General features: G+C 47.7%; 1 protein-coding gene across 1 annotated transcript in view; it reads left to right on the top strand.

Annotated features, from left to right (window-relative positions):
• The window catches only part of Gfra1 (GDNF family receptor alpha 1), a 218,946-nt gene extending 206,605 nt beyond the window's left edge, over window positions 1–12,341 (top strand). Inside the window, exons 9-13 of the mRNA XM_038318137.2 lie at window positions 5,134–5,187; window positions 6,185–6,336; window positions 8,907–9,072; window positions 11,664–11,863; window positions 12,200–12,341. Coding sequence (XP_038174065.2) covers window positions 5,134–5,187; window positions 6,185–6,336; window positions 8,907–9,072; window positions 11,664–11,863; window positions 12,200–12,341 — 714 coding nt within the window. The remainder of the gene's footprint in view (window positions 1–5,133; window positions 5,188–6,184; window positions 6,337–8,906; window positions 9,073–11,663; window positions 11,864–12,199) is intronic.
• Window positions 12,342–13,718: the final 1,377 nt, after the last annotated feature.

Raw genomic sequence — 13,718 nt, 5'->3', positions numbered from 1 at the left:
TCAGATTGGGCAGCTTCTGCTGGTTTTATTTCCTGGAGTTAAGGCAGAGAAGGAGCGGCTTTTCTCCTGCATGAAGGAGAGCAGAGACATGTTCCATGCCCTGCTGGCTGACAGCTGCCTAAAATCCCGAGATTAAACACTGATTTCTCCACAGAAATGGAGTCCTGGGGCAGCAAAGCCAGGCTCTGCAAGGGTGCACTTTTAAGTCTCCAATTCCATAAACAGACCAGGCATGCTATTCACACCCCTGGGCTGTCCCCAAAGTTCTGCAGAACCTACTGTGGCAGAAGCAGGTGGGGACGCCGGTGGCAGCTATAAATTATGTGTATGTCTGTGTGTTCTGCACTGGAGTGCAGTTGCAACCAGGACTGGCTTTCCAAATGCTGATGCTTGTGTTAAAATGCAGAGAGACCACTCGGAGTCCAGGTACCAGAGGTTAGCAGCAGCCAATACATTTATTAACCCTCTGGTGCCAGAGACCAGAGAGGTCTGGCCTCCCAGTCACAGAGCCCTGGAAATTCTATTCTGGGACATGCCTGGACTTGTTGATTTTACCACCAGGGGCAGTTGTGAAACTGCTGCCGAGGGGACAAAGCTTATGGAGTCTCTAAAGGGCAGGTTTCTGTGGTTCTACAGATCGCAGGCAGGGCTTTGGCAGCACGCTCTTGCCCTTTTTAATCCTTGAGTTGAAAACCTCAAGGCACTGTGTCTTGGTGGTGACCTTTCATACAAAGCAGAGTCAGGGGGCTTTGCTTGAACCACAGGACCAAAAACTGATAGGAAACACTTAAATAAAAGACATTGAATAATTTATTTTTTAATCTACTGTAATAATTTTTCAAATTAACAATTAGAAAAAACAGAATAGATGCTTCATTTTCTCTGTCCTTTTTATTTTAAAAGTAATATCTTACTTTTAAGCCAGTGACTGTTAGGGTCAGTGTCCATGTAGGCGTGGACTGCTGAAGCTCTCGGTCAGATGTCTGTATGTCACTACCGTGTGCCAGGGGCCCACAGGAGGGCTCACACCCTGTGCCAGCGCATCTTCATGGAGCTGCTGGCTTTATCAGTTTGCATTTTGGTGATGACAGCTGGCTTTCCACTTTGAGGCTTAGTTAATTCTCTACAGAGTCTCAGGAGTTGTGTGTGTCTGTATGTTTGGGGCGGGTTTTAGTTTCGTTGATTCCATACCAGTTTTCAGCAAGCAAAACAATCCTTAAGTATGTAAGTTCTTTGGCAAATATTCAACAGTCTTTGAAGGTGTGGGGGGGTGCCCTGTAATTTTACCTTTGACTTTATCACAACTGATTAGCAAGACCGGTTGCTTAATGATGTTTTCATAAACATCCAGGATGAAAATCTTGGAAACAAAGAACTATAACAGGTTTTGTGGGCTTCCTGTAGACACGGGTTTTCTTGAGGACATCCTGGGTCTTCAGTGGAATGCTTCTGATCCTTCATGGTTACTGGGGTTCGTGCTGTGTACAAGACTCCTGTGCGTGAGTCCAGCAGTGTACACAGCCCCTCTACTTGTTGACCACATGTGGTGCGGGTACTAGACAAAGCTTGGTCTGCAGTTAATTCCAGGGTAGGCATGGGCCCTGTGGCCTGCATCTCATCAGGTAAGGGATTTAATCCCACCTCCCATCGGTGTGCAGTCTTTTGATTTTATTCTTCGAGTATCACCTACACCTTCTCCTTAGTGGCACATACCTTACAGTGTCTCCTGCTAGGTTTGGGCAGATCCTGCAAGCCCGCTGTGTTTACCCTACTCGGCAGTCATGGTGATAACTCCGGCACCAGATGGCTCTGCAGGAAGCTTGCTAAGTGCTTTCTGGAAGCAGGATTTAGAGACCTGCCTTGGCCTGTGGACAGCCAAGCCTCTGAGAGCCACGGCTGGGAAGGCTACACGGGGAAGCCGCTCTGGATTGAGCAGCTCACTCTCACTTGGATTCAGCATTCTGTTGTAGTTATGCCCACCAGGATTGCCCTCCAGCTACAAGATAACTGTTAGAAGTCCATTGGATGCTGCTGCTTTGAGGAGCAGGAGCCCATAGATGACAGACTTGGGTCTATACTAAATGCATTTTCCTGTGCCCAGTAAGTGACCAGTGCAGATGCTCTGTGAATGAAGACATAGCTGGGCAGTTTAGATGCAGGCATGTTGACCTGTTGGGGAGCTTAGAAGCATGTTTGATTTAGTGTGAGGCCCTCAGTGATGGGGCATAGAAGTCTACCCATGTGCGTGGAAGCCCAGTAGAACGTCTGGCAAGACAGAAGTCCTTTCTGGTTAGCTACTGGAAGTCCCATCATAGCCCTGTCAGCATGGGAACATTCTCCTAAGACTGTCCCAGGTTCCACAATGGAGGGTTTGTGGGTGCCAGTTGGGCGATGGGGAGGGCCACTGCGGCAGTGACCACACCACAGCAACAGTATGAGGCCACCCTGCCTCACAGTCAGTTTCCCCCCAAAACAGTCAGTGCATGGATTAGTTGGGTAGGATTCCCTCAGTGGGGACTTTGTCTTTTGTATCTTATGGCCAATAAAGAAAAGACAGAATGGGATGTTTTAGCGCCATTTGGGTGCCTGGGCACAATTCCAGTCTTGACGTCCTACACATTATTCTCTGTAGATAGCAGCTCAGACCTGCTGTTATTACAGATTAAAAGGAGGCTTTTGAGTAAGTTCAATTCCACTTGAATTTCCCCTCTGATCTTCTTATGCATAACATTTAGTGACCTTTGAACAGCCTGGGATGCTTCGCAGTATCTTGTTCTTGAAGCTTGCTTAAAGGTTTCTATTTCATATTCGCGGCTGGCATATGTAAATATAGGTAAAGATTATGATGCCTTCCCAGTGGCATTACGGTCAACAAATCACTCCTTGGGCGAGCACACTGTCGTTTTAGCCTCGTGTGGAGGCTCACAGCACACAGGCAGCCTTTTAGCAGCTGCCCCCAGAGCTGGTGGGTAGCCCAGGTATTCCTTGACTCAAAGGTGATGATTGTTTATCAGTGTTTGCCTTCTCCATGGACAAGCTCTTCCTTGGTGTCAAAAGCTGCTGTCGTTAGGGCGGGGGGTGGGTACTGTGGGAAGAGTTCCTTGTGTGTGGATTTGGGGAAGACAGAGACTGAAGCAAGTCTGTGTGTTTTCTAGAACTGAAGAGTCCTGTATTGTCCTAATTAATCCTAATCAAATAAAAACCCAGAGTCTGATATTGGGGTAAATGCTGAAAGATCAGAGAAGCCAGCCGCTAGAGAGACTTCTTACCTCTATTGAATCCTCAAACCAAATGGACGATCCTATCTCTGCAAGCCCTCAGGCTGAATGCCACGAGCTCCTGTCTCCTCCCGCCTTATGTTCCTTTCTTGGCTGCCCTAGTGCTGGGATTAAAGGTGTGAGCTTCCACAACCCAGTCTCGTGTAGCCCAGGGTGACTTTGCCCTCCTGATCTTTCTGCTTCATCCTCCCAAATGCTAGGATTAAAGGTGTGTACCACCACTGCCCAGCCTCTACAGTACAAGAGTGGCTAGCTCCACCCTCTGATCTGCAGGCAAACTTTGTCAAAAACAAACTAAACATCACATAACAGTCCTGGTTGCATTCCGTCTCTGCAAGCATCTTGCTGTATGATCAGTCATTTAACTCTTCTGGGCTTAAGTTGTTGATGTTTATAAAATGAGTTTGTCATGGCCCGTTCCTTGCCATTGAGTGATGGAAATGTCCCTTCCACCGAGTCCTCTAGCATAAGCCAATGGTGGAACTGGTCCAGTTAAGGGGAAAAGAGAATTTAAGGCCTTCACTGCTCAGCCCACTCACTAGCAACTACCTTGGAGACAGTTTCTGAGTTTCTGTGTTGGGGTCTGTCTTGGTTACTACTCTATGGCTGTAAAGAGCATGACCAAAGCGACAGAAGAAGTTGTTTACTTGGGAGCTTGCTTATAATTTCAGAAAGTTAGTCCTTGATCATCATGGCGAGGAACATGGTGGCAGGCAGGCAGGCAGATAGCAGTAGAGCTAAAAGCTTTTACATCCTGATCCAGATCCACACACAGGAGGCTGGCGTGCAGTAGGGGGAGGAGCTGAGGAGATGGGTTTGGTCTGGCATGGGCTTTTGAAACCTCAGAGCCCACTCCCACTAACATACCTCCTCATCCTTCCTAAACAGTTCACCCACAGGGAACCAAACACCTGAGCCTGTGGGGGCCACCCTCACTCAGACCACCCCAGGGTCTGTAGTGCTATGTGAGTCCTCCAGGTAATCCATCTGAGAGTCCCTGCAGAGGTGCTTTAACCCCCAACCATGGAATTGTTTGCCAGGAAACAGGCAGCCCCATGAACTCAGTTTAAGGCCTGAATTCTCTCTCTCTCTCTTTTTTTTTTTTTTTTTTGGTTTTTCGAGACAGGGTTTCTCTGTGGCTTTGGAGCCTGTCCTGGAACTAGCTCTTGTAGACCAGGCTGGTCTCGAACTCACAGAGATCCGCCTGCCTCTGCCTCCCGAGTGCTGGGATTAAAAGGCCTGAATTCTTGCAGTTTCCTTCCAGACCCAGCATTGGGAAACTTCAAGAGCCTGGAGCCTGGGGCAGGAGTTGGAAAATAAGGAAAGCAACAAGTTTCTGGGAGACTGTTACTAGTATGTGGGTGTGTCTGTTCCCACGTTTTAAAGTAAAAGCCCTTTCCCCAGATTAGCACCCAGAAAGATAAATGAGTTACCACTTCAGAACTCTCTCTCCTGCATCCTGGTCCTGCCTGTGCAGGTCCTGCGGCAGACACAGTGACAGGTAGCTACAGGGCTCTGAAATAGGGCAGCCCTGAGCAGAGGCACCGCAGGGTCAGCCACTGAATTCTGAAGACCTGGGAAGAAAGAATGCCAACTATCTCATTAATTTTTTATATTGATTCAATGTTCAAGTGATAATACAGTTGGTTAAATAAAATATATAATTAAAATTAACCTTACTTGCTACCTCTTTATTAGACAGCCACTTGGATGTTGTAAATTACAGATGGGGCTCACAGTTGTAGCTCCTGTATTTATCATCCGGCCCTGCCCTAGACTGTTGATTAATGGATCATAATTAATTCCTCTTCCCTATTATGTCTGAGTGCTTTTTTCCCCTTTTGTCTCTTTCCAGGCACAGAAGCTGAAATCCAATGTGTCGGGCAGTACACACCTCTGTCTTAGTGATGTAAGTGATATTTCTTTTTGTGTTTCTTCTCTTTTAGGGACATAGACTTCTGTACTGGGTAGATAATATGTAATATTTGAAGATAAGGAAGGTCTTGGATTCAGGAAAGTTCTCATCACCCTCTGTAATGACCTGACTTTGGAGCAAGGTGTAGAATTGAGATTCCCTGCAAAGTTAGAACTAAACATACAACTTGTGATCTTCACCAGAAAGCCAGCCTTAACACTAATTCCATTGTTCCATGCGGAGAGATGCCTGAGGTCAGTTACCAGGAATCGTTGTGCCTACTGGCTCAAGGATCCTGACCTGCAGCGCCTCTGACCTCGCAATAGGCCCAGACCCTCTACATTTGACAAAGAGGAGCTAGCTAGGTGTATTGTGTGCCCTCTTTCTCTGCTGTGCGGGGATACAGAGTCACGGCCCTGAGCATCTGTGATGGTGCAGTGGAGGCATACACCACAGAGAGAGAGAGTTGTGCTGGCCAGACAGAACAATGTGGGTTAGGGGCTAGACAAGATTTTGGCCCTGTGGAACTCCTCTTGTGGGGTTAGTTAGGGATTCAGGTTGTCTATGGCATTCATAGTGAACCGTTTGTCTCTCCATGAGCCACACATTCCCAGATGGTTCTTCCTGCCTTCTTTGCCCCCTGGAGAGAATCAGCAAAAAGCCCCCTCCCCAATGAGGACGCCACAGCTGTTAGGTGGTCTAGGAAGAGAAAGGCAGTGATTTCCCCGACTAGACGTTTTCTATCAAAAAGGATGTGTGAAGGAGTGAGCCCCCACTTGATCCAAAGGACCCATCTCTTACCTAAGTTCACAGTCCCATCTCCTCTAAAACTAAAAGTTAGCCACTTGGATCTCAGTGGTTAAATCTCAGGGCAGCTTTTTGTGAGGGTCTGCCATTAGGGAGAGGGAAAGTGGGGTAGGGAGCACGGGTGAAATAACATGAGGGAATGGGAACATGCTGCAGATGATAACGAAAACATTCTTTCTTACAGCCTGATTACGAAACGGATGGTCTCGCTGGTGTCTCCAGCCGCATAAACCGAAATTCAATGTCTGCTGCTCCCAGTTGCAGTCTGAGCTCACTGCCCGCTCTGGTGGTCACCACGGTAGCCACCCTGTTATCTGTATCCTTGGCAGAAACATTGTAGCCACATTCAGAAAAGACGGAAAGACAAGCGAGAGAAAAGAACAAACAAACAAAACCAAGCCACCTGTTTCCTGTCCTCTTGTATATCTGAAAATCCAGTTTTAAAAGCTCGGTTGAGAAAAGGTTTCATCCAGCTGGAACTCTTGTTGTTTTTAAGGAAGCATCTGGTGACCCCGAGGGGCTTCTGTGGAAGAACCACTACAGGGCTTATTCCAGACTGAGAAGGCTCCGAGGCATGGTGTGGGTTAAGGGGACCATTTGTAAACTGAATGTAAAGCAATCTTGAGGCTGTGTTTTTGATGGTGATGGTTATGGTGGTGAGGATGACGGTGATGGTTTTAACAGTTTAAAGTCTATTCTCACTACTGGCTAGAACAGGAGATGCTATTGACAAAGATTCTTCCCTGACTTATTTAATAGCTTTGAATTGTATTAACACGACTGCAACTTGATAACGATGACAAACGAAGGTTGGCCTCCAGAGTGGACTTTTTGGACTCCGTCCTGTACTAAAAATGTCCACCTCTCTATGTATGTTCTGCACACAGTGTTTATGTACCTATCGACAATTCTGTGACCCTCGACGAAACAAAAAAACCCGTCACATCCAAATGTAGACCCTGTCATTCCGCCCAGTAGAGGAGAGCAGCTGCGGGCCTCTCACAGCGCAGGGATTGCTGACTGACACTCTCCTGAGCCTTGCCAGAGTGAGAAGCCCTTTAACGGGAGCTGGCTACGGCTCCAATGCAACTCTTACTGCTTTTTACACCTATGATGTAGAAAAGGTTGCTTTACTATTCAGTGATTCCAACTATTGGCTTTCTACGTTTTGAAAGCAACGATACTGTCCTTGTTTTTTACTGATGGTTTAATACAGACACAGGCAGCGTGTTTTCCTCTCATAATTAGTGCCAGCCCCAATATTAACTTCACTGATACAGCTCTCGGAAGCAGACCCCAAAGAGCCCCCCCCCCCCCAGTGCTTTAGCTGAGACTGCATCACACTACTGTGGACAGGCAGCCAGCCCCTGCGTACATGGGAGGGACAGGCCGATCCTTGTAAAGCTGCCACAGTTTGGTGGCACAGCTCCAGTACCTTGGTTTTCATGTTATCTGACAAGGGTATCTTTGATCATGACTGGGCACAAGAGACAAGATGGAGATATGCTGCTCTCTTTCAGAGTTGATCCCTGCCAGGGTGCACAGGAGTGTCTGCGGTGTCGTGGTCACCGTTCAGAGCAGTTTGATTTCAAGGTCACCAGGCTCTATCTTACCCTGTGGCCTTTATCACAGACTGTGCCCCTGCGGAAAGGAATGGTGGTTTATGGATCTTGAGGGCTAACGTGGGGTCTGGAAAGGTGAATTGGTTGTCAATAATACACAGAGCAGGACCGGACTGTCTTGATGGGACATGTGGCTTACACAGCCACACACCTCCTCCTGAGTCCTCTTCCTCGTCTGAGCAGACCCTTGGGTGTGTATCTAAGCCCTGCTTTAGATGGTCAGCTTCAGAATCTTCAGCTGATTGCCTACTGGCAACCGTTTTTCCCCAAAAGTGAATAAAGGAAAGAAATTCCTCCTCCGTGAAGCCCTGGAAGTGTGGTCTTGCTTTCCACCCTCAGAGAGACAGAGGCAGGAGCCCTGGGTCACACATACCCGCCCCCTGCTCTCTGAGATTTGCCTTGGATGATAACAGTTCACCTAGGAAAGGGGGAAGAAGTCTGTGAAAGTCAAGAGATGAACCTGGTTTTCAGCTCTTTTGGTGTCTGGGTACATTTATATCCAAATGCTATTGAATACCAGTGTAAAATACTTGGTAGCAGCATTTTTTTTTAATGTCGAAATGTTTCATGGGGAATGCATCCAGCATCCACGTATGCCTGATCAGTGGGAAGTTCCATGAAGACTCATACGTACAGTGAATAAACACCTTGAGTGTGTCAAAACCATTTAGGATGCCAGTCATGTATGGAGCGTATCTCTTACGGAGCATATTTTGTTTTAATTAAGGTATCTCCACGTATCTCCACTGGACTAATTGCGTGTGGGTCTGACTGGGTGTGATCCACCTTAGGAAGCTATCGATTCGCCCTGCAGTCTACTGCAGCTCTAATTAGCTTCAGAGGACCACAGAGGAAACAGGAGTCCTGTGCTAACAAGGGCAGCCTTCAGCCAAGAACTCAAAGTTACGCAACATGCAAATCAAACTTGGAAAAGCTCTCGCCAACAAAAATCTGATTTTCTTTCAGAAATGAGTGCTACCAAATCCTCAGTGTGAAAGCAAGTAGCTGAGGAGATACTCAGTGGGCGGGGCCTCGCTTAGGGATGTAGTGGTAGGGGGACTTAGAAAAACAGCTCAAGTTAGCCGGCTTGTCATTCGTGATCTCAGCTTGACACATGAGCTTCACAGAGATTTGTCTGGAGAGTGGAGCAGGAAACATGGCCGTCTTCTCACCTGTCGTCCTCCTGGAGCCCTGATGAGCAATTTGCTACTTTCTGTCCCTCTGCTTTCCCTTCGCACAGAGCACAGACCCAGGTTTGGTCTGCTGGGGTTAGATTCCTTGCAGAAAGTCCCTCACGGAAGTTGACTTCGCTAGAGTAGCAGACAGGTGTGTCCAGAGTGATTCAGAATCTAGTCCTGCCCTACTTCAGAGAGAGAAGGCCATAGAGCCTCAGGGAGTAGAAGCACATCCCTTCAGCCTGACCTTGAATGTCCTAGAGCAGACAGCCTTTGTGAGTCTGTCAGAGAGCACAGGAGGAGAGACGCCAGGGAGGGGATTAGGCATGGAATGCCGCCTTTTTCCACATCTAATTTTTTTTAAACCTCTAATAGAAAAAAGTAGACATTGCACATTGCAAAGGGTTATTTTTCATCAAGTAAAGCGAATTGTATCTAGGTGTGATTGGAAGGTAGTTTCTGTTTTGTTTGGAAGGCAATTCCATGTCTTGTAGTTAAGCAGAAATGTCTAAAGTTATAGCTTCAAGTTCATCCCAGTACAGCACAGGAACTCTCCAGAGTCCTGAGTTTAATCCTTGTCTGTAAGTCAGACACTCCCAAACATCCCATCTGCTGAGTCAGCGAGACAAGAGAGGGTGAAAGTGTGTTTGAATCAATGTTTAGTTAGGAAAAGAGGCATAAAAGCAGTGGGGGCTTATATAATTAGCAATTATTTTCTTAGATTCCAACATAAACGTACTTCAGTTATTACTTACAAAATAGTGGACTCAGAGGAGCTATTGTTAGGAAATGTGCTTTTATTCACATAGCCAGACATGTACGACTTTTCCTGATCAGTGTGGACCAGAAGAGGGTTCTTAAGGAAGCTCTCGTTCTGCCTCTTGAATGCCGCTCTGGTCTCCATGAGTCATCTCCCTGCAGTCTCTGCTGCTGTTGCTTGTGCTCTTTGAGCGAATGAGACCGTGGGAGACTCATCTTTGTAAGGAAAACCGTGGCAACAGATGGAAGTGAATTACGGTGGCCTGGGCACTGTGACACCAGGCGGCCCATCTTCCCTGAGCCAACAGGGTTTGGAGAGATGAAGCGAAATCAAGGTGCAGCAAGCTGCCAAGACGGCCAGTGGGCTGTTCACGTTGCTGATGCCGTGCTCTCCTGATAAAATACCCGGTGTCCTGAGAGAGTCGGGAGGTCGTCTTTGGAAAGGAAGCTAGAGAAGATGGGTGACAAGGAAGGACTTTGCTTTTAGAAACCCTCAAGTAAAAGGCTAGGGCATGGGGCTGGGTAACCCTAAGAGCTATGTTTCTCTCTCACCCTGAACAAGGAATCTCATGTCTTTATCTGACACGTCTTGACTTTGATGTGGCTTTTCTTACTGAGCAGGTTTAAGTCTGTTTTCTAGAATTCTTCACGAAGAACAGTTACCTAGGAATGGGAGTCTGGCTGCAGAGGCCTCACTCCCGTAGGATCCTCCTGTGCCTCTACCCTGGCACGCACCCTTATGGATGTCCATTTCCCAGGAGATGCCTCAAGCTTGTGGTTGGTTTGGTCACCGTCCTGTTGATTGGTGACGCCGCTGCATTTCCCTTTTCCTTTATTGCCTGAGTACATCACAGAGTCTCTTCTGACATAATCTTCACCCCAGTCGCTCTGAGTTCAATGCTGCCAACGTCTAGCCACGTCCCGTCAGATGCTCATCTTGTGGAAGGAAGCCTGTCTGGAGCCAGGTGATGCAGCATCAAATCAAGAATGCCCTCCCCTCCCCCTCTCTTGAGAGCCCTCTTCCCTCGGGGTACCGTGCCCCCAAGCCCTCATGGGAATCCTTTTGCTATCTGGGGGGCTCCCTGATAGTCTCAGAAGCAGCTCAGAGTGACTCCATCTGAATGTGCCACCTGCATTTCTGATGAGTTCTGAGACCCAGCCCAGAGGGGTGGGGAAGGCACACAAACCCGATTGCAATAAGCTGCCTGCAGAGTGCTCCAGCCTCCTGCTAGTCATCAAGGCCTCCGGAGCCCCTAAGGTCTGTCTCCAAGCTCATTTGACCAACGCAGCTGTGACTTCGGCTGTCTGCCGCTGGCAGGTGCCAGTATCAACATCTTGTCCCCCTGCCACGAGGAGGATTTCATTTCCACTCCAGAGCAGCTGCCAAGCCCAGCACCAGCACCAATAGAAGGAATTCTCTGGGTTTTCTCTCTTCAACACACTCTGAAACCTTACTAGTCTCCACTTTCATTTTATAGGGGATGCCAGGAGCCTGACCAGAGACGGAAAGTTTCAGTCATAACACTGCTCCTGGCTTAATACCCTCCCTCGTAGGTCCAGCCTATAACAACTACTTTTAAAATGCTGGTTGCCTGAAAAACATGGGACACCACAGGGCTTCATTCTGCCCCATGGCAGCAAGAACTGTCCAGGCACATAGCTGTGCTGACCTTGACTGACACTTACAGTGGACTGGGATAGTCCTGGGTCTAGGAAGATGCTCAGCTGTTTCCTACCAAGAGCTGAGACTTGAGCAGTCGTCCTTAGAGGAACTGGGCATGACCAACTTATCCCAACATATCTACATCTGCCAGACCAGTGAGCCTGTGGAGATTCTCATCCCCATTAAACAATGGTGCCAGACCCTTCCAGCCACTGCAGGGGGATAGCCTTTCTATTCCCCATCCCAGGAAGGAAGGGCCAACATCTGTCAACTTAGCACACATGGTAGGCGGGTTCTGACGCTGGCTGGACCACCTTCGGCACAGCAGCTTCCCCACAAAGAACTGGGATATCTTAGGTTCCTTGGCATTCCCAGGGGGAACTCTTATTCCTGTTTTCTTGCTGATTGGTGCAACCCTTTAGTTTGACACACACTCTATAATAGGTAGGCTATGGTTCTTGTGTCTCAGTTCCTGTCTGGACAGAGCAAGGCAGCTGCTGGGAGAGGGGAAACAAACACACCACCCTCAGTTCGAGCCAGACAGGCTCCCTGAAAGAACCCAAGCCTCAGATGACCGTGAGCTTAGCATACAGATGCATCGGTGGGGAGGTCATGTTGATCGGGAGCCTGTCACAAGCACGACAGTGAGAGACACGGGAATGGCTTTGAGGATAGCAAAAAAGCAGGGCTCATTTTGAAATAGTTTTAGCGAACAAAATAATGGGTTTCATGGTTCCGTTTTCGTACACATACATCATTATGGTATACTTCTTCATACGCCTCCTTTCTCTTGTCTCCCAATCTCACTGATGCTCTTCGTCTGACCCCGTCTAAATAGCTAAACTTTAAATATCTACAAGGAACTTTGATGCCCATGGAACACAACGTAGATCCCAAAGTGAAATTGAATTGGCATGAAGAACTGGGAAGTCTAGTGGTTGCTCTGATGTAAGAAACTCAGGTTTGGTTTTGTTTCATAGTAAAGAGTGGTCATCAGAGGGCACAGATGTTAACACACTAGACTGTAAGATACCATCAGCTCAGGCCCCACCCCACCTCCTCGTCACTCAGGCAGGGCTGCACGGTCCAGCATCATCATCTGGGCATGGAAAGTGTGCTTGATCTGAGTCTGGGATTTACTGTTCGTCTGTAACTGAAGGTATTTCTGGAGGAAAAGAAGAGAGAAAACAAACAAGCTGTAAAGCAGTCAAGCTCAGCTGCTGCGCTTTTCTGGATTCAGAAAGAGCTGGTGTCCTCAGAGAGTTGAAAGATGGCTTCAGAAACCCAAAATCCAGAGCCTTGCAGCGTTCCTAATTATCTGACTTTCCTCTCTTCTCTCACACCCAGGGGACAAGGGAAAGCTGCCCATCACACAGCTCGCTTGAGAGAGTTTCCTGTCTTGGGCACATTATCCCTTGATATTGAAATTATTTTCTCTGTTTAATCCAGCTCCTGCTGAGAAGCTGTGTGGGATTTAGGATGCAGGATGGGGTTGCATCTTTTACTCCTACCCGGAGGATATGTTTCAGCTGCTGCTGATCTGGTCCGTGCAGGTTAGTTATAAGTAGAGAGGACACCAGTTTCTGATGAGGTATTTTCAGAATTCTGACCTGAACAAGGGTCCAGATTCCTCTTCAGAGCCGGGATGAGAAGAAGAGCAGGTTTGGTTAGGAGGTCTCAGGTTAGGAGAGGCCACCTTGTGTTCACAGTGTTTCCCACACACGGAGGAAGGGGAAATTGCCTTGCTGGGCAGCAGATCTGCTGAGGACAGCCATTCATCTCCCAGGTTGCCTGCACATCTTCACGCAGCCCCTTGGATCATGCTTCTTGCCAACAGAAGACCACCTATGTGTAGAAGGACAGCTTTCCGTTTGAACTATGGCAGAGGTTTGGTGATGTTTGAATTTTCTGTCTGCCTCCTGCTCAAACCCTGCAGAGTGTATGTAGTCCCTTTGACCCTCCCCACCCCCAGAATATCCCAATAAACATTCTTTTCTTTTATAAAAATAATGGCTTGTATTAATTTTGTCTCAGTGACAAAGTCCCTGACAGAAGCAGTTTAAAGGGGAAAGGGTTTATCTTAGCCCACAGTTTGAGGGTACAGTTCTCACAGAGGAGAACATGGTGAGAGAACATGGGATTGTAATTCCTCACTTCGCGATAGGCCAGATAACTCAGGTGGGAAGTAGGGCCAGACCATAGCCCTCAAGGCCCACCATCCTGCAGCAACCTATGTCCTTCAGGGAAACCCTGCTTCCTAAAAGTTCCAGAACCTTCTGAAATAGTGTGACCAACTGGGGGCTCCAATTTCAAAGACTTGAACCTATGAGGAACATGTTACGTTCAACCCATAACATGGGTGCTTTGATGTCTTTTGTTTATACCTTAGTTTAAAAAATTGATGTTATGAAAGATTCTTTTTGAAACCGGGTCTCACTGTGTAGCCCTGGCTGGCCTGGAACTCATTATGTAGACCAGGCTGGCCTCTGCTCAGATCTG

The sequence above is a fragment of the Arvicola amphibius genome, chromosome 1 (assembly GCF_903992535.2).
Source record: "Arvicola amphibius chromosome 1, mArvAmp1.2, whole genome shotgun sequence".
Taxonomy (NCBI): domain Eukaryota; kingdom Metazoa; phylum Chordata; class Mammalia; order Rodentia; family Cricetidae; genus Arvicola; species Arvicola amphibius.
This window is presented reverse-complemented; position numbering and strand designations above follow the sequence as displayed.